Below are 19,928 nucleotides of genomic sequence, written 5' to 3' on the forward strand. Positions count from 1 at the left end.
TGGTCGGCCAGGACCATGTCCAGACAGCTTCTGAGTATCTGCAAGGATGGAGACTCCACCACCTCCCTGGGTAACCTGTGCCAGTGCTCGGTCACCCCGGCGGTGACAAAATGTTTCCCGATGTTCAGAGGGAACCTCCAGTGTTTCAGTGTGTGCCTGTTGCCTCTGGTCCTGTCGGTGGGCACCACTGAAAAGAGCCTGGCGCTCTTCTCCTCTTGGCACCCTCCCTTCAGGTACTTACGTCCATTGATAGGGTCCTCCTGGGCCTTCTCTTCTCCAGGCTGAACAGTCCCACTAATCATCTTTCTGTTGGCTTCATAGAGAGCTAGAAGCCCACACAAGTCTTCCAAGCCAGGTCTGGTAGTGTGTGTGCTCTGACCTGTTTAGATTAAGAAATGGAATTGGCTGGCTCCTGGCTGTAAGCATCACACAGCAGCTGACATTTTGCTTGAGAGAGCACGTATAAGGACTAAAATCTATGCAGGAGAATGGCTTAATGCATGTGTCCTTGGAATATTTGGCATGGAGATTTGTTTTTCAGGTTTTGAGGATGCAGACAATTTCTACCAATGTTAAATCTTGAATTTTTATACTTCTGTCAATGAAAACATTCTTGTCAACTCCTGAAATCCTAGGTATTTCAGGTCCCCAAGATATCCTGAACAGTAAAGGAGTTTTAAAGAGAAAATATGCAAAATCTCCATTCTGTAAGTAGGGAATGCCAATCACTTACAGAAATCTAAACTGTATTTTTAGAGTAACTTAATTTCATGGTTTCTTAAGTAATAAGCCAGAAATAGGGTACTTCAAGCCCCATTTCTAGTAAGTCTTTTAAATAAGATGCTTTTTGTGCAGCACTTGGTAAATACCAGTAAGAATTCTTACCCAAAAGCGTAACAGTGATGTGTTACAGGAGTCGTGTCCTCTGAGGCTGTTTGTTCAAATCCTCTTGTTTATTATTAGCTGGAATGCAGGGCTGTGGGCTGCAGTGGAGAACACTAACATGGTGCCTGCATGACACTTCTTATTCACAAACGGCATCTTTGTTTGAATATCTGCAGCTCGTGTAACTGTAGAGGGGCCGTGTCTTGAAAAAGAAGGAGCATGTGTCAAGTGGCTCGGTTATGTGGAGCAAATGCTGCAAGTGGAGGAGGAGAACTTTCCCCCGTTCATTTTTGATAAAGTGATTTAGAATATGGTCTAGAAACAAACAAATTTACTTCATGAAGACTAAAACAGAGCTTTACAAGGACTGGGCAGAAAATCACAATCTGAAGACTGGTAAAATGTCATTTTATTTTATGTACTGGTCTTTAATTGTTTATATCATGTGCTGTTTTACTTATCTCATTTTAGATTAGTGATAACTCTTGAGTTTTAAATACTTAATACTATTAAGGTAGATAATTATGTTTAATGGTGGAAGAAATGTAGCTCAGTTAACTTCTGGAAATACTGTTTTCCTGAGGAGGTGTTGCTAGGTAAAAGGGATTGCTTTTCTAACTAACTATCACTCTATGTTAAAACTTCTTCCCTCTGCATGAAGAGAAGAATAAAGTATAATAAATGATGCTTAATCTTTTTTGTTCAGGGCAGGTTTAATATCTATGTGCAGGTATTTGTCAAGATTTTTCTTTTTGAACATCGTTTACCCACAACAAAATACTATGAAATGTACGTCATGGCTTTTATTTCATTGTTTGTGGGAATGGACTGGAAGGAAAATAAACAGCCTGGGTATTAAAGGGACTTTCTGATATGACCAGAGACTTAGAAAATGTTTTGTTTATAGCTCTGATATGTGCTTTGAATGTGTAGATGCGTAGCAGCTGGTGGTAGTGCCTGCAGACAGGAATTTGTGCCAGTGGAGCTCTTTGTGTAGTGGAATGTGTAATGTGCAAACAAGTAAGAATTCGAGTGAAATAATGGAAAACAAATTAGCATGTTCCAAGTCTTTGGGGGTTTTTAGACTGCTCTGCAGTTGAGGAAGTAGTGATGATGGGTCAAAGTACAAAAAAGGGAGAAATCTCCTTTTCAGAATTTGGGATAAGATTATGCAGGATGCTATTAGTATACTGACCCTCAGCCACATAGAAGGAGGCATTATTTCTGGGGCCGTTGGTCGACAGCCGGCTGTGTATGAGCCAGCAGTGTGCCCAGCTGGCCAAGAAGGCCAACAGCATCCTGGCCTGTATCAGAAATAGTGTGGCCAGCAGGACTAGGGCAGTGATCGTCCCCCTGTACTCGGCACTGGTGAGGCCGCACCTCGAGTCCTGTGTTCAGTTTTGGGTCCCTCACCACAATAAAGACATTGAGGTCCAGAGAAGGGCAACGAAGCTGGTGGAGGGTCCAGAGAGCAAGTCTTATGAGGAGCGGCTGAGGGAACTGGGGTTGTTTAGACTGGAGAAACGGAGACTGAGGGGAGACCTTATCGCTCTCTACAGCTACCTGAAAGGAGGTTGTGGTGAGGTGGAGGTCGGTCTCTTCTCCCAAGTAACTAGTGATAGGATGAGAGGAAACGGCCTGAAGTTGCACCAGGGGAGGTTTAGATTGGATATTAGGAAAAACTTCTTACTTGACAGGGTTATCAAGCTCTGGAACAGGCTGCCCAGGGAAGTGGTTGAGTCACCATCCCTGGAGATATTTAAAAGACGTGTAGATGCGGCGCTTAGGGACATGGTTTAGTGGTGGACTTGGCAGTGCTAGGTTTGTGGTTGGACTCTCTGTTCTTAAGGGTATTTTCCAGCCTAAATGGTTCTATGATTCTACTTAAATTTATGGCACATCTGTAAGAGGCAATTTATTATGCTGCTGATTATGCATAAGCACTATAATGTGCCTTGTGTCTATACATTCCTTTGTTACGTGTAAAGAACACGCTGAGGCTCCTGGTGGTACTCGTTTTGTGCTACCTTGATGAGGGAGCTAGCGCTCAGCTGTTACTTTTTCCAGGTGAGGTACTGTATCTAACTAGCCATTTTTAGGCTGTTTCAGGGAGAATATCACTAGTGAGTTTGAGTCACCCCAAAGATCATTCCCATAAGTTGTATGACTACTTTTGCATGGACTAGAGATGCATGCTCAGTGGATTGCAGATGAAAGTCACTTTTTAAAATGCTGTGCCTTACTGTTTTGTAGTTCTGTAGCTGAACAGGATTAGAAGCCATGCAGGATTAGGCAAACAGAGTTCAAACTACAGCTACTTAGTAAACCTTGAAGAGCAGAAGCTTTTCTTCTTGTGGGAAAGACCAGCATTTTACTGTCTTCTGGCAATTCCTCACTCGGCAGCAGCTCAGTTCCGTCAGGCTGTGCGTTGGAAAGCCAGGTTGTAAGTATGGGCTGTTTGTGTTAGTCACCTCTGACCAGGAGCAGTCCAGCTGCTGCCAGGCTGTTCAGCTGCTCCTTGATTGCTGGAAACACAAGGGATAGTGTCATCAGTTCCCCTCCTTTATTTTGGAAAACTGAGTCACTGCTGGGGCTACAAAGAAGGATCCTCAGTGTTTAGCTTGGTAATATAAATTAATACAAAAATACATTATTGTGAATTTTATTTTTTCCATTTCTTGTGGTTCCACCCCCCCCCTCAAAAAAAAAAAGTATTTTAGGTGGATGATAGGGGGACCTTGGATCAAAGGTCCTCTGGTGTCTGTAGATGCCTACACCTACAGCTACCTTTTCTCCCTGTGAAACAGAAGGGAGAAGATGGTATGAAGGCAAGAGTAAGGCAGGATTATTTCTTTTTTAGTTGGACTGGATCTGTCAAACTGTAGTTCTGTATCAGTACCTGGTTTCTTGCAAAACCTTCTATCCTTAAAAAAATTTTTACTAATAGTCAAAATTTCATTTTTCTATCTATTTGTAGGGCACATCCTTATTTTCTTTTTAATAGTGTTTATTTTTTACTTGGATCTGTTGTTTTGCCATTAAATACATCACTTATGGCAGTAGGTCCATAGTCTTGCATTCATTTTTGAGTGGAACATCCCGTATTTTTTGTTAGCAATATGTCTATTAATTTTATTAGTTCCTTCTCGCCCAAGTTTAGGGCACTTGCCTTTGTTCCTTAGGATTGGAAGAATCTCGAATTCTGGAAAAGTAAACTGTTTTCCCCAATATTTCTCACAAGCTGCAAGATACTTAGAATTGCAGCTGCTTAGTAGGAACTGGGAGTTTCCAGTTAGTTTTTAAGTTTGTAAGAAGCCTGTGTGTTGTCAGTTTTAAGAATTTATTTTAATTTATTGTGACATTTTTCAATTTTTGTATCAGTTGGCTGAACTGGACAGTGGTTTTGAAATTTAAAAAACCCTTCCAGCTTTAAAAATGTGGGGTTTTATTTTAAATGCAATTGTGATGCACACAGACACAACCTAATAGTGGATGGCAGGATAACACCCAGAATTCATCTGTAAATTTGTTGCTACTAAGTGATGCTGGCATCTCCAGATCACTTATTTCCTCTCTCAGAAAATAAGTACTGGAGACTAATTAGAATTGTGTCTTTGTGTAGGACTAGTTTAATTTATTGCCTGTGCTACTTAACATTTCTTACATACCATCACCACTTTCTCTTCCTGAAGAAATTGTGTCTTTTTCAACTCTTCAATAATTGGTGAGGTAAGGAGAGACTCTTATTAGAGTAACAAAGGAAGAAAGCTTGTACTGATGCCAGGCAATGCTTTCCTCTAGCTTTGTAGGGCTGATGGCAGTCCATAGATGTCTAATTTAGCAGGCCTGATTCTTTACCGGTTTAAAATCAGGGAGTTGCAAAATGAGACCGATTCTAGTCGTATCCTTTTGAAAGTTTAAATCCAGCAGTTTACTAGTCATCTCAGCAGCACTGACAAGTAAGATAATCTGATTTCCAAGTGTATCAGAAAAGCAGTTATCTGGTTGTTATGTCAGTCCTTTTTCATGTCATCGTAGATTGGGATTTTCTGTTCGATTTTCTGACTGTAATGATGCTTCGCTTCCTTTGCATGCTGCTTTTCAAAGCTTAGAATTTTGTAATATTTGTAAATATAGAAAACGGGTTAGCGTGGCAGAGTGATAAGGTGAAAATACTCTCTAATTAGGACTGTTAAGTGTATCAGGCTAACTTTTCAGAAAATTTTGTTCCTGGCTTTTCTCTTTATGATTTACCTTTTTCAAAAGCTAGATGTGTGACATTGCTGCTTGGCAGGGTTTTAAGCATGCTTGTTGTACCTTGTAAGCCTGACCAATTTTGGGGGGCTTAAATGTGCTGTTTAGCATGCCATCACTGGCAGATTTTATCATCAGATTGTTGATAATATTTCCTCAGTTTTTAGTCAAAATCAGTTCTCTGTACTAGTTGATTGACTGTATATTAATGTCAGCCTCATCTGAGATTGCATTGTTTCCTGTATAATGTGGTGTTGATCTTCTGTAATGCTAACTTTTAATTAGAAAATTTAATCATACTTGTTTCACATCTTTAACTGCTTTCAGTAAGATAAGACTTAGTGAATAAAACTGATAAGACTTTAGAATACCAGTTATTTGTCTTTAATTTCATAGTGATGTAGTGATATATTTTTGTGCCTGGGAAGATATTTCATGAAGAATTTTTCTTGTTCCCATATTTAGCTTTTACTTTATCAAGAATCATTGTGTAATTTCCAACTTGGAGATATTTAAATAATTCCTCTTATAAGAAAAAATCATATTTTATGCTTATCTCCCAAAATATAACCTCTTGTCCCCATCTCAAGCTGTTTTCTGAGTTTTCAGTATGGATGGATTAATGTAATATTAAACTGTCTCACTGCAGCTAGAAGGTTAAGATGATTCTGGCAGAAAGTGAAGAGGATTACTTTAAAGGCGATGAATATGATAATTTCCACACTAAATGTAATTGAATTGTCATGAAGCATACAACATGCCAAACTTTCATTCATATGTTACTTATACAGAGGGAAGGAAGGTAAGCCATGGCCATGTTTTCAGCATAAATCAGGACTCAGTTTCTGGTGCAAATACAGTTTTGCATTCTTTTAAGCAAAGGTTTAGACTTTGTTCCAACTTCTGACACTTATTCCATCTGTGTTGCTGAAGAGCCGTGCATGTCCTTTTGAGTAGATTTTTAAATAAATGTAGTAATCTATTTTTTAATTCTGCTAATAAAATATGTATCGTCTACTTACTACTTGAATGTGTCGACTACTATGTATTGCAATATTGACTACTTGTTATTCAGCCACACTCTTTTTCAAATCAAATCTAATCTCTCTTTTACTGGGAAAATACTGATAGGATTTTTTTTCCCCATTTCTTGAAGCCCAGCAGCAGTCATACTTCAAACAAGTGAGCTTTTCCCCCCACATCTGTCCATTGGAGAAGTAAAGATTAGGATTGCTTGGTACTTAAATTCTCTGAAGGAGTGTCAGCTTTCTAAGCAAACCTAAAGTTTAGTTTTTAAAAACCCATACTTGACCTTCTATAAAACTTACTGTAAGCACAGATCTCTGTGTGTTATAAAAGAAAACGCAATTTGATTTTGATTATGGTTCTTTTAGCTTCTCACTTCGAAAGTAAAACTAGGCTTCACCTACTGCTTTATGTCAGTGTAGATTTGGTAGCTTTAGTGGACATTGTCAGTTTAGTAGGCATAGTACGTCAACTAGTAAAGGATAAAAACCAGATTGTTATAATTGTGTTGGGGAACATATAGTGCTTGAATGCACCCAGAGTAGCGCAGAGTTCAGTCTGTGCCCTTTTGTGGTGACAGTGCTGGGGTGCGGTTCTAGAAGGGTGCTGCACTTGGCCTGTAAGAGTTGTGTCTTGGTCAGAGTTCACATAGGTAGCTGGGATAAGAGTCTTGTGATTGCTATAAAACTGTGTCAGAGAAAAACAAACCTGAAACCAAACTGTTTTGTCTTGTAGTCCTCTTTAAGCTTAGGAATAAAGGTGGATCCAGCACCTGAAGGAGCAGGAGAACTGTGCACTGCTTGGAGTCTACTCACCTCTTGCCTTACAGGGAGGAAATTATTTATCAGTGTTGTGACACAGAGATGCATAGCTTCCAAATATAGCAAATGTAATTCTTATTTTTTTTCTTCCTCAGATAATTGTGTAAATACATTTGTGCTGGTTCTGGTGCACACTGGAAAAAATGACAGACCTCAATGCCTTTACTAACAAATGGGAGTAATATGATTGGCAAATGATGGTGGCAAGCAGAAGGGGGGCAGAATGAGCATAACAAAGTGTAACTTCTGGAGATCATAAACAAAAGCTTTAAAGAAGCAGTCAGACTTTCCATTAGGGGAATTTTGTGACAAGTGTTGCTGTTGCCTGAATGCTGGTGCTTGTGTCCATGATGGGGCATACTGAGGTTCTGTGCATTCCCCTAAGGAAACTTCAAGTGAAAACATGCAGAGACCGTGCTAAATCTCTTAACAGATGGCTTAGAAGGCCACCTTGGCACAACTTCTTGTCTAAATATCTGAGAAATAGGTAGGTAAATTTTATTAAAGAAATACTGGGTTTGAACAAATAAATGTGTTAATAATGTCATACAATAGAAAACTATAATATCTGATCTGCTTTTCTATTTCCTGGCCCAGATGGTTGATATGTACGATTTCTGAAGTTCATTATGTTGCTGTGAACTAAATAGCGAAGAAGAAACACTTGGAGTTATTTTTGTAACAGTGTGTGCTTGAACACTATTTCAAACCTTTATAAAGCTTTGCTTTATCTGGAGTTCATTGCTTTTTAATAATCGAAACAAATCAACTCTTGAATCTTTCACAAACTTATCATTGATTAAAACTGATTTGCTTCATTGCTTCGAAATCATAATTGCATTTGGGATATTGAAGTGCATTATGTTGTTGAATATTCAAAGCAGCATCTCTCTTACTTCTCCTTTCTTGGTGCCCTCTTTACATTCCTGTCCATGTTCTAGAGATGGTTTTTGCTAAGACAACAATGCCAAGGAACCTAATTCAGTTACACATGCAGTCTATTTCACCTTCTCTCAATCAAACCAGATTTGTCTAAACTTTAACTTCACTACTGTAGTAAACTCTGCTGCATCTGCAGTGTACTCATGTCCAGTGCTTACCCATGCATCTGTTTTTTCTTGCCTGTCAACCTTCCTGTTGCATATCCTTATGCTTTTTCCAACTCTGGGTTGCTCAAGTTGCAGTTCTGACACTATAACGACATCCTTCCCTGTTTTCTGAGAAATAAGTCTTAGGCAATTTCTCAGATGAAGTCATGCAGTATTTCTTCAGCATTCATCATTATTCTAATCCCTCTCAACAAATCCTGTAAATAGTTCACACTTTTTTTTTTTAAACCAGTAGCGTATGTTTCAGCTTTCTTTGACTATGTGAATATTTGTGGAATTGGCAACTAGTAGCTTTTACTACTTTCTTCAGTCTTTCAGTTAATGGATTGTGGGGTATTATTTTTTGAACTTTATTTAATATCTGCTTTGGTGGAAAGTTGGGAACATTCTAAACTCAGCAATTAGGATACCATCCAATAATTGTATGTTATTCTGAACAGTATTCAAGACATGCACCAAGGTCATATTTTGCTTTGATACAATTGTTTTGGCATTTCTCCATCCAAGTAGTCTCTCTGAAGTTGAAGTTTATTTTCCAAGTATTTAGCTGCAGTTCTTTGTTCACGAGGGAGAGAATCTGAACAGCATTATTTTGATTCTCCACAGGTGCAGATGCCGAGCAGGATGCTGCTATCAAACTTGCCCAAGAACGAGCAGAAATAGTTGCCAAGTATGACAGAGTAAGTCAACTTGATAATAATTTTAAAGACATTTTATAATTAATCTTAGTAATATGTCTGTTTAAAGAATGAATCATGGTTCCCACTAGCTTTTGTTTAAAATACTCTATGTAGTGCTAATCTGATGGTTTCATGATACACTGGCCTCTGGGTGAATTAAATTCTCCCACCATGGGGGATATTCTGGGTAATGACTCAATCAACTCATTTTTTCAGGTGCATGGCAAGTTGCTTTGGGGCTATTTTAAGGTAGTGTAATGTATTAGAAGTAATGAAACCAGGGTGTTTGAGGATGCTTAATATATCTATGAGATCAAAAAGACTAATTTTATTTAATTTTTGGTTATGGTAATAGAAACATTTAAATCATTACAGAGAACTTAAAAGATGTCTGAACTGCATTGTTTGTCAGATTGCTGTGAGGAATTTGAAAAAGACCCTGATTTTTTTTTTTTTTTTTTTTTCCCTTTCCCCCCTTGTCAAGTAAAAGCCTGGCACAGAGTATGCCTAGAATGCCTACAGTGTATTCACATATTCTCGTAACACTTATGGGCTTTATAAATGTCATTGGAGTACTGAGCAACAGACTTGTTTGTAGAGTTCATGAAATATTTTACATGCTAGACTTGGTGGTGTTTTGCACAGTGTGCACTTAAGCAAGTGGCTGTGTTTTGTTTTTTTGGTTTTTTTTGGTTTTTTTTTAATAAGAAAAAAACATGCATGTGTGTGGTGGGTTGACCCTGACTGGACACCAGGTGCCCACCAAAGCTGCTCTATCACTCCCCTCCTCAACTGGACAGGGGAGAGAAAATACAATGAAAGGCTCATGGGTCAAGATAAGGACAGGGAGAGAACACTCACCAATTACCATCATGGGCAAAACAGACTTCACTTGGGGGAACTAGCTGAATTTATTACCAATCAAATCAGAGTAGGATAATGAGAAAATAAAAAGAAATCTTAAAACACCTTCCCCCTACCCCTCCCTCCTTCCCGGCTCAACTCCACTCCTGATTTTCTCTACCTTCTCCCCTCCAGCAGCGCAGGGGGACGAGGAATGGGGTTTGGGGTCAGTTCATCACACTTTGTCTCTGCCGCTCCTTCCTCCTCGGGGGGAGGACTCATCACTCGTCCCCTGTTCCAGCATGGGGTCCCTCCCATGGGAGACAGTCCTTCACAAACTTCTCCAATGTGAGTCCTTCCCACGGGCTGCAGTTCTTCATGAACTGCTCCAGCGTGGGTCCCTTCCCCAGGCTGCAGTCCTTCAGGCACAGACTGCTCCAGCGTGGGTCCCCCACGGGGTCACAAGTCCTGCCAGCAAACCTGCTCCAGCCTGGGCTCCTCTCTCCATGGGGCCACAGGTCCTGCCAGGACCCTGCTCCAGTGCGGGCTTCCCACAGGGTCACAGCCTCCTTTGAGCATCCCCCTGCTTCCGTGTGGGGTCCTCTCTCCACAGGCTGCAGGTGGAGATCTGCTCCCCTGTGGACCTCCCTGGGCTGCAGGGGGACAGCCTGCCTCACCATGGTCTTCCCCACGGGCTACAGGGGAATCTCTGCTCTGGCACCTGGAGCACCTCCTCCCCCTCCTTCTCACTGACCTGGGGGTCTGCAGGGCTGTTTCTCTCACATGTTCTCACTCTTCTCTCTGGCTGAAGTTTCTGTTGTGCAGTTTTTCCCCCCTTCTTAAATCTGTTCTCCCAGAGGTGCTACCACCGTCACTGATGGGCTCAGCCTTGGCCAGCAGGGGGTCCATCTTGGAGCCGGCTGGCCTTGGCTCTGTCGGACATGGGGGAAGCTTCTAGCAGCTTCTTACAGAAGCCACCCCTGTAGCCCCCCTGCTACCAAAACCTTGCCATGCCAACCCAATATATTTTGTGATCTGAGTGGTGGCCTCTTTTCATACCCAGTAACCTGTGCATAGCCCATACCGGAAGAATATATAGCTGAAATATACTTAAATTTCTGCAAGTCTTACAAAAATTAGCAGTTGGAGTAGAAGAGAGGAACATGAGTGAATGCTTCATTGAGGGAAGACTTCGTGCTGCATTCTGTTTGACAGCTGCTGGAAGTCAGCATGGACCTTGTCTAAAGACTGCAGTATGTGCTGTTGTCAGGTGATGGTTCAGGAAAGATGCACTATGGAAATAAAACTAGTAGAAGACACTTTCTGGGGACCTTGATCTACTATCATGAAGGTTAACAACAGCTGTAAGATTATTATGAGTCTGTGGTTGAAACCAGTGGTTGAAATTTACTGTGTGTGTAGCGGTGACCAAAAGAGATTTCCTGTGATGAAAATACTGCCCATAGGAGGTGGGAGAGGCGTGCTGCTCTCCTTTTTCTTGCTTGGTCAGTTTAGGACTAATGTTCTTCTTCTTCCCCACCTCTACCCTACTACCAGTGTGTCCCAAAGATTGTGCTTTGAGTGATTGAATCCTGTTTTCTGTGTCTTAGCTTATTGTGTCATAAAACTTATTTTGGCTCTTTTTTTTCCCTTCCCTTTAGGGACGGGAGGGTGCGCAGATTGAACCATGGGAAGATGCTGACTATCATCTTTACAAAGTCACAGATAGATTTGGGTTTCTACAGTAAGTAGAAAGCTTGCAAAGAAAATAAGATTAGGGTTTGCTACTATTACTATTTATGCTTTTTATTGTATTGCCTATTTGGTGAAAGTATTATTATGCCTTTTAATAGATCTTCTGGAAACTGTTTTCTGTGTAAGTTTTGGGTAATCTTTCACTGTGCTTTTTAATTCCATTTCTATTTGTTTTTTAGTTCTGTAATGTCATCCTGCATATGGAGTGAAATGTTTTTTAATATTTTATTTGGGAATGAAAATTGATAGTCTAGAAAAAAGATGAATTCAAGCTGAATTAAATTGCAGATAAATTTTGATTTTAAGTAACTGTGTTATATGTAACTGTCGTGGTTTAACCCCAGCCAGCAACTAAGCACCACGCAGCCGCTCACTCACTCCCCCCCCATCCAGTGGGATGGGGGAGAAAATCAGGAAAAGAAGTAAAACTCCTGGGTTGAGATAAGAACGATTTAATAGAACAGAAAAGAAGAAACTAATAATGATAATGATAACACTAATAAAATGACAACAGTAGTAATAAAAGGATTGAAATGTACAAATATTGCGCGGGGCAATCGCTCACCCCCCGCCGACCGACCCCCAGCCAGTCCCCGAGCGGCGAATCCCTGCCCCCCCCCTTCCCAGTTCCTAAACTAGATGGGACGTCCCATGGTATGGAATACACTGTTGGCCAGTTTGGGTCAGGTGCCCTGGCTGGGCATGAGAAGCTGAAAAATCCTTGACTGTAGTCTAAACACTACTGAGCAACAACTGAAAACATCAGTGTTATCAACATTCTTCACATACTGAACTCAAAACATAGCACTGTACCAGCTACTAGGAAGACAGCTAACTACATCCCAGCTGAAACCAGGACAGTAACAAACTTGAAGTTCTTAGAAGGATTTTAAAAAATCTTATTGTAATGTTGATCTTTAAAAAAAATCTCAACACGTTTAAGGTTACTTAATGATTGTATATGAACAACTGTGTATCTTAGTCCTTCAAAGATAAATATTTTTTAACTTCATGTATTTAGTAACCTTACTGAAGTCTCTGTTATTTTGGGACCTAATGTTGCATCTTAAAGTCAGAAAATGCCAGAATCCAGATTCAATTACCCTACAGGTACCTCCTTTGTAATAAATAATCTCTGTCTTTTTGGCAAATAAAAGATGAGAGTATTAAGTTGTATTAGGACTGTTGTGATTGGCAGATGTAAATATCCAGCTTGCAGAAACTGAACACAAGCTACTTGCTACTCTTGATAATATCTAGTCAAGACTCTGCCATTCTTGGTGTTTGGCATTTATATTTGAATACATTAAGTGCAGTTAAGATCCAGAAAAATCAGTGATAAGTGGAAAACTGAGCAATAACTATGTCCTTTCATAGTATTGGGGGGAGGGGTGTGTGTGTTTTGGTTTTGGGGGGATTTTTTTCCCCCTCTTTCTTCTGTTTGGTAATGCCATTGTTTTTTATAAGCTGTCAGTTAAAACAGTCATCTTTACCTGTAGACTGCCTTTGCTTCAATAGGGTGAGTTAATTTGGTGTGTGACCTCAAAAGAGTTCTATTTTACACAGAGAGGTCTTTGTGTTGGTGAACTACAGCTGCAACACGATGTGTTCTGGTATTGTAGCTGCCGTTGTATGCATTCTTCAAATGGAGAATCGATGTCAGAATTATTTAATGTGCAGAAGTAATTGAAGACAGTGCTAAGGTCACCACTGACTTCAGTGGGAATCAAATCATGTGCCTTCAGATTTGCGAGTGGATTCTTGATTTAGGTATCCTTATGAACTCCTGAACTTTTCCTGTTACTTTTATTGTGATATTTGCCTTTTTATATGTTAGGCATTGAAGAATGTTATTCATGTCTGCTACAGTTGTTGCTGCAGACAGTTTTCAGGAGTCTTGCATGTCGTGGTTCCAATGCCGTAGTGTATTTGAGATGCAGTTACGAAGGTGCTGCTTGGTGAATCAACACGTGCTAGTTTCTGTGCTGCTGTAGCTGTAACTTAAAGATACTGTGGGCACCCTTACATCACACTGCAGTTATTCTTGTGATGTGACAGGGTAGATGGACCTTAGTCATTAGACCATCCTTCCTCCCTAGTAATGTCTTCAGTCACCAATGCAGAATTCCTTCTCTATATAGTCAACTTTAAGGGATGAAATCAGAAAGATTTATAATACGTGAAGACTGCACAAATTAACAATGTATATAGATACTCTGTCTTTTCACTAATTGTGCAATATTTGTTGCTTATATGCTAATTGATGTCTCATTTTAAGGCAGATTTCACCTGAGTGCCATCAAGCCTGCTTTATGATTCTCTAAAGCAAATTCATTGCAAATGATGTTTTTATTTCCCTGAGAAATAAAGTCTCTCCTAATAGGAGAAACATAATTAGGATAAGCATATCAACTGTCTTTCCCTGAAAAGACAATTTATATTGCACTACATATTTTAACTATGGTCCGTGTTCATGTGTACTGCGATACTGAGCCTGTGCAATCTACCATTTCTGAAAGAAACTCCTGTTCCTATGAGAATTTGAAATTAGGCAGTATGTACCAAAAGCCTCAAATAGTTATCATCCATTAGAGCCATAATTCCCCACGACCGTATGTCAGGTGTTTACAGTGTAAATTAACAGGCTGGTGCATATTGCAAACTGGAAATCTGGGGACAGTATCAAACTTACCGTACTCTAGTTGAGATCTGCAATGATTTGTAATCTTGTTTACACTGACATCTTAAAATACTAAGTAGCTGAAAAACATCTTTTGTATCAGAAGGCTGCTGGATGTGGGGAACCTGACGGAAAATTAGGGCTTGTTTTCTCAAGCACAATAGGCCTTGATTATTAACAGTAGTTTATAAACTTCTCTTTCTCCTTGGCTATGACCTGGCTGCAGCTTTCCTTGGCTCTGCAGAGGTGCCTTCAAATTTCAGTTGATTGCTGATAGGGCAGAAAAGGTAAGTTTGATGGGATGAAGCACTCAAGCTGTCTGTGTAACTTGCCACCGAGAAGAAGATGGGGCAAACTAAAAGCTAGAGACTTTTGAAGAGTAGTTTTGGTCTGGATCTATGATTCTTCTGGTGTTCGAGTGTCCTCATTTGTGTGTCAAACTGGGAATTAGTAAACTTGAGGGGAGGTGCCTTTTTATGTAACAGTGTGGAAATTGCTAGTGGTTGGAAACAGCTATGACATCTCCCTTCAGGTGAAATCTCTCACCTTAAGGCTAACCTTTATTTAAGACCCACAGTTGTTGAAGTATCTGACTGCTTTGGTCGATGATAATTGTTTTTGTAGTATTTATTGTTTACAATAGTTAGGACTATCTTTACCTAGCACTGTCTTAAATTTTTAATAGCTGCTGCCTTAACACAATTTAATTTGTTCACTGTAGTACTTTTTTTTTTTTTAATTTTGCAATTCTGCAAATGAATATGGAAGTAAGTTCTAGTTTATTTTGGATATTAAAAGGAAATTGGTGTGGACAGGTTATTAAAATAGCTATTTAAAACAAAAAAACCTGAGTTAATACCTAATGAATTTAGGGAACAGGAAAGTAAGTTCAGTGAGAAGTACCAAAGCATTATAATAATGAGACTTATTTGAAATGAATAAAGGGAAGTTTTAGAGTGAAGCTGGATATGAGGAGAAGGTTTCCAGCAGACATGCTAAGCTGCAAAACAACCCCATGGGGAGCTGAAGGGGTCAGTCTCTTGAGATGTTTAAGACCAGATTGTACAAAACAAAATGCACCTATGAGGAGTTTTGTCAGTGGGACTGACTAAATTGTAATGGGTATGTTTTCAGTAGAGTAGCTCATAAATTGTAGATGAGAGGCATGCATGAACCAGAAAGAGTTAAAAATCTCATTATTTGCTAAAATGTAGAAAACTTGTCCTTACCAATTACTGTTGTTGCGAGGCTGTAAGGAAGTGGTGGTTGTCATGGTTTATTTAAGCCATATGGTGTTGCGGGCAAGCCAGTCTCAACTTGTGGAATTTTTTACATAATTTAATTTATTGCCAAATAACACAACATTCTGACTGCTGATTTGGATATTGGGGGGGGGCAGCATAAAACTTTAATGGGCACCTAGGGGAAACACCTCTCTCCCCTCTGCCTCCAGGGCAAACTTCCCCTGTTTTTTGCTGTGGGTTACCCTTGGCTTGCCCCAGTTCCTATGGTGAGGCGATTGGCAGTGCAGGGGGTGGAGGTCCTGCATATAATGGTTTCTTTCTGCTGCTCCTGGTTTCTTAGTTGTTTTCATCTAATGCTCCTTGTGTCTTAACATGTTTTCTGCTGCCCCAGTGTGGGTCTCGTGTGGGCTGCAGTCCGCTCAGAGGCGTCCCCTCCACCCTGGCATGGTGTGCCTCCTTCTGAGAGCGCATCTCCAGCCACGTCCCCAACATCATCTCCTTCCGTGTGTCTCTTCTGCTTCTCCCCACATCTCCTCCATTTCTCCTGCCTCTAGGAGCTGTCATGCTTTTAAAAATACGTTTTTAGTAGAAGCATCATGGGTTCCTCCAACTGACTGAAGTTTTGGCACATGATGGCTTGGTTGTAGCAGTTTTGGAGCTGGCTGGAGCAGCTGTGACTGGCACAGGGCAGGTCGTGGCCCCTTCCCACATGAGTCGCCCCTCCAGCTCCCAGCTACTGAAACCCTGCCAGTTCTACGCAGTACGTGTAGCAATGAGAACTGCCACCCTGGGTATGGAGTCAAGCACTGGAAACTCATTGGCACAAAGAAAGTAACTGAGATGTTGGCCGAGGGAGCCTATGTCTTCTGGACATGTTGGTACCAGGACACTGTAAGCATGACTGTAGTTACTAGATTGTTGTACAATCCAACTGTGTGTTTGCTTCCTTCTGTAAGGTTGAGGATGTATTTGGAGAGGTGCTTTCAGTGCACCATTTTCCAAGTGAAAAAAGGCCATTTCAGAGTCCAGAGGTCTCAAAGAACTCTGAGAACACAGATCAGTTCTGAGGGTGCTACCCGTTGGATGCTGATGTGCCTTCTCATAGCTGAGATTATGCTGCACGTGTGCCACCTGGACCCAGCTGATAGCTGTTCGTGCTTTCCAGAGCACTATTTCCAATCGTGTTACGTTAATCTCAATTTACAAAGCAGTACAAGAAAGGTGAAGTAGCATTGGTTCATCTCGATACCATTTCATACAGTATTAATTCTATTAGCATTGTTCATCTTAATTAATACAGACTTGTTTCTATGAAGTACTGTTGGTCTTCCTCAATGTCACCTGGTATACATGGATTAGTGCCTATTCAAACTTTACTCTTCACTTACATAATGTTTGTCTAGGAGAAGCCCATGTCAGGGAGTTCATCTTAGTCATAACTACAAGAGTCTTGAGAGAACAGACCAGTGTATTTTTTGCAGGTGCACTGTGGTTACCTATAATCCTAAAAATATGTTTAAAAAAACCCCAAGGCAGCAACACCCCTACCCAAAAAATTTCAGGCATGGTCCTTGCTTGATACAATTTATTTTCCAGTGAAAATTGTGCTGGACTCCTGATTTCACATTATAGTGCGGGAATGCTGAACAGTAGGGCTGATGTTGAAAAATACCATTCATTTTCCAAAGGAACATTTTTTCCTCCAGGAAGTCTAGCACCAGTGTTTGTACATACAGTCTGCCAGTGTTTTGATAAGATCAAATATTCTTTTCTAGAAAATGCATGCTTGAAACTTTATCTGACAGATAGTTTGTTCTATACCTGTAGTTGATTGAAGTCTAGCAGAGCATCTCAGGGCACCACAGTAGTGCTCAGATAAGCCTTAGTCTATAATATATGACTTTTTCAAGAAAGTATTTTAGGAATGGGAGAAATGCCTCAGATATTTTCACAGATAGTCATAACAAAAACTGTTTCAGCTGTTTTTGGAAATGAAAAAGATGGAATGTGTTTGGTATTCATAAAAAATAAGGTTTTTGGTGGTTTTTTTCTTTTTTTCCTCTTCTTGGATATGTTGTGCCTTTTTGGTCAACATTGTGTCAAGCTACTTCATTCTTTTTTTTCCTCCAGATTTAATAAAAAGTTCTTGTTTCATGCTCAGAATACACAAACAAAAAAGCACCAGAATGTTGCAATTAAAAAAAACCCCAAACGAACAAGTAGAAAACAAAAATAAACCCCCTACCCCAGAAAACCAAACTCCAAACAACCTGTACCCCACAAAAAAGTAGTTCTTTTCTGTCTTATCTTAGCCTGGCTAAATTTTAAAGTAAATGTTCTTAATCGTTTCACTGTGGACTGTTCTTTGGTAGAAACTTTGCCTTGTAGATACTTCTATTTGCAGTTTTTCTAGCAGCAGTCATTGATAAGGGAATAACTTCAGGGAAAAACCTAAAGGACTTTCTGAGTGTCTTGAAGCTCATAGCAGGCATTCCAGTAATGCCTTGGGATCTGGGATTTCCCCCTTCCCCCTCCTTGAATTCTTTAGTTGATTTGTTACTGCTTTGGGATAGCTAAAAAAGCTACTAGAATTGATACATTATTCCTTGGGTGGTGGCAAGTTCCCTGCTACTACTAGAAACCTTTTAAAAGATACTTCATTTCTTTTTCAAGCTTCCAGTTTCAATAATAATATCTATATTAATTTGTCTATTTAGAAGTGGTGATTATATGAATGATTTTTATAGTTAAAAATTATTAAATGTCTTAAAGAAACAAATCCCAATGACAGTCAATGTTTTGTAATTAAATAAGAATTTAAGCTTTAACTGAAGATCACTGAAGCACATATTTAAAGATATATTTTCATGAATGTATCCTTGTATTTATTTTTTGCAAAACTCTCCAGCTAGCTACAAGGACAAAATAGCTTTATTCCTTCCCCTTCCTCGCTGCCCTGTATAATGTTAACATTGAATGGTCACAAGAGTGTTGGCTGATTGGGGTTTGCAAAACAGCCTAAACTTTGTACGTGCTCCTAAAATAGGGTAGAAGCTGAAAGCAGCGTTTTGCAACTCTAAATGTCAACACCAATTTCATGTTTAAAGAGCCGGTCCTGTTTCGGGCCTTTCAGCACCAGGCCAAAAGTCAGAGAGCAGGATAACGGCCTCAGCATCTTCCTAGGATGGCACAGAAAACTAAAATGTGAGCAAATCCGAACAGCTAGAAGTCACGTTCCTTTACGTAGGTCTCCACACCAATATACCCCTGTTCAATATACTGCCAGGTTCTGTGCTTCTTTGTACTGAAATCTCCAAGTCAGTGAAGGACATTGCCTCTCGAGGATGAGACATCAGCTGGGATCATTCATTTGGTACCTGCTGGAACTGGTGATTTCAGTCCTTCATCAGATACTGACCAAGCAAAAAGTATTAAAAAAAATAAAATTCCACACCTTTCCTTTTTAGCTAGCAATTAGGATTTATATTATCTGGTCTTGTTTAGCCATACTCGTGTGTACATTCTTGTTTGATTCTTTTATTTATCTTTTGCTGTACATCTCCCAGCTATGAGGGAGGCGTTCAATTTTCTTTTATAAGAAAACTTTTTAAGACCACAGTTACGCTTTTCTAAGTAAGAAGAAAATAACATTGCGTTTTGGAATTTGGGGCAGGTACAGCTCAAGGCAAAATTTTACTACTCTACATTGGGAAACATAGGTTATGGCTAATATATGCTGACTAATATGTTGTGGAAAACATTATAATTGTTCCAGTCTTAATAGATACAAGGTAGAAGTAACAGAATAAACTACAATTTATTTATTGCAACTTCTCAAGAACTTTTTTCTTTCCATCCTTCATTGATGAATGCCATCAACTGAATTGTCCTGTTAACTTTTGATAATGAGCTGTGAAAATCATAAGCCACCATGACATCATTTAAAGAGTGCAGCAACTATTTTAAAGACTTCTGTTTCTCCAGCCTGCACAATATGAATTCTTTTCAGGTCTTGTTATTATCAAGGTCTGTGTTAACTTGTATTAATAATTATTACCTTACAGCAGTAACCAGTATTGTCACAATTTGTGGTCTAACTTGGGTGATTGAGCTTAAACATGTTTTTCTTTTACTACCTGTTCAATAAATGGAAACTGGGAATGTATGTGCAGCGTGGCAGATGCTCTTATGTTGATAAATATCCAGGGATCAGTGTAGTGAGGTTGGCAGATGGGAGGTTTATTCTGCAAGGTTGTGGGTTTTTGGTGGTGGTGTTTTTTTATTTTTTTATTTCTTTCTTCTGCTAATGGTAGAAAATACAGATGTGTTTGGTCCCCCCCCCGCCCATTCATGAAGCTTTCTTAAAAATTTGGGTTAGATTCTTGTACTACTGTTACAGTAGCTCTGCACTGATTTTGATGGAATTGTACCAATTTACAGAAGCTGAGAATCTGACTCATGCTCTTATTCTTTATCCCATGAGTCTATTAAAGCAGTGAACATGCTTTTAGAAAAGTTTGCTAATGCTGCGGATTATTTCGTTGCCAGAGGCACTTTTCAAATAGCAGAGTTGGTTGGGTTTTTTTGGTTTTTGTTTTTTTTGCTAAGATAGAAGCCTACCTGCTCTTCTC

At 39.7% G+C, this 19,928-nt stretch overlaps 1 protein-coding gene across 1 annotated transcript in view; it reads left to right on the plus strand.

Annotated features, from left to right (window-relative positions):
• USP6NL (USP6 N-terminal like) overlaps positions 1-19,928 on the plus strand; it is a 129,990-nt gene that overhangs the window by 48,486 nt on the left and 61,576 nt on the right. The window contains exons 3-4 of the mRNA XM_010580995.1: positions 8,702-8,775; positions 11,280-11,362. Coding sequence (XP_010579297.1) covers positions 8,702-8,775; positions 11,280-11,362 — 157 coding nt within the window. The remainder of the gene's footprint in view (positions 1-8,701; positions 8,776-11,279; positions 11,363-19,928) is intronic.

Source organism: Haliaeetus leucocephalus, unplaced genomic scaffold (assembly GCF_000737465.1).
Source record: "Haliaeetus leucocephalus isolate CR32 unplaced genomic scaffold, Haliaeetus_leucocephalus-4.0 Scaffold751, whole genome shotgun sequence".
NCBI classification, from domain to species: domain Eukaryota; kingdom Metazoa; phylum Chordata; class Aves; order Accipitriformes; family Accipitridae; genus Haliaeetus; species Haliaeetus leucocephalus.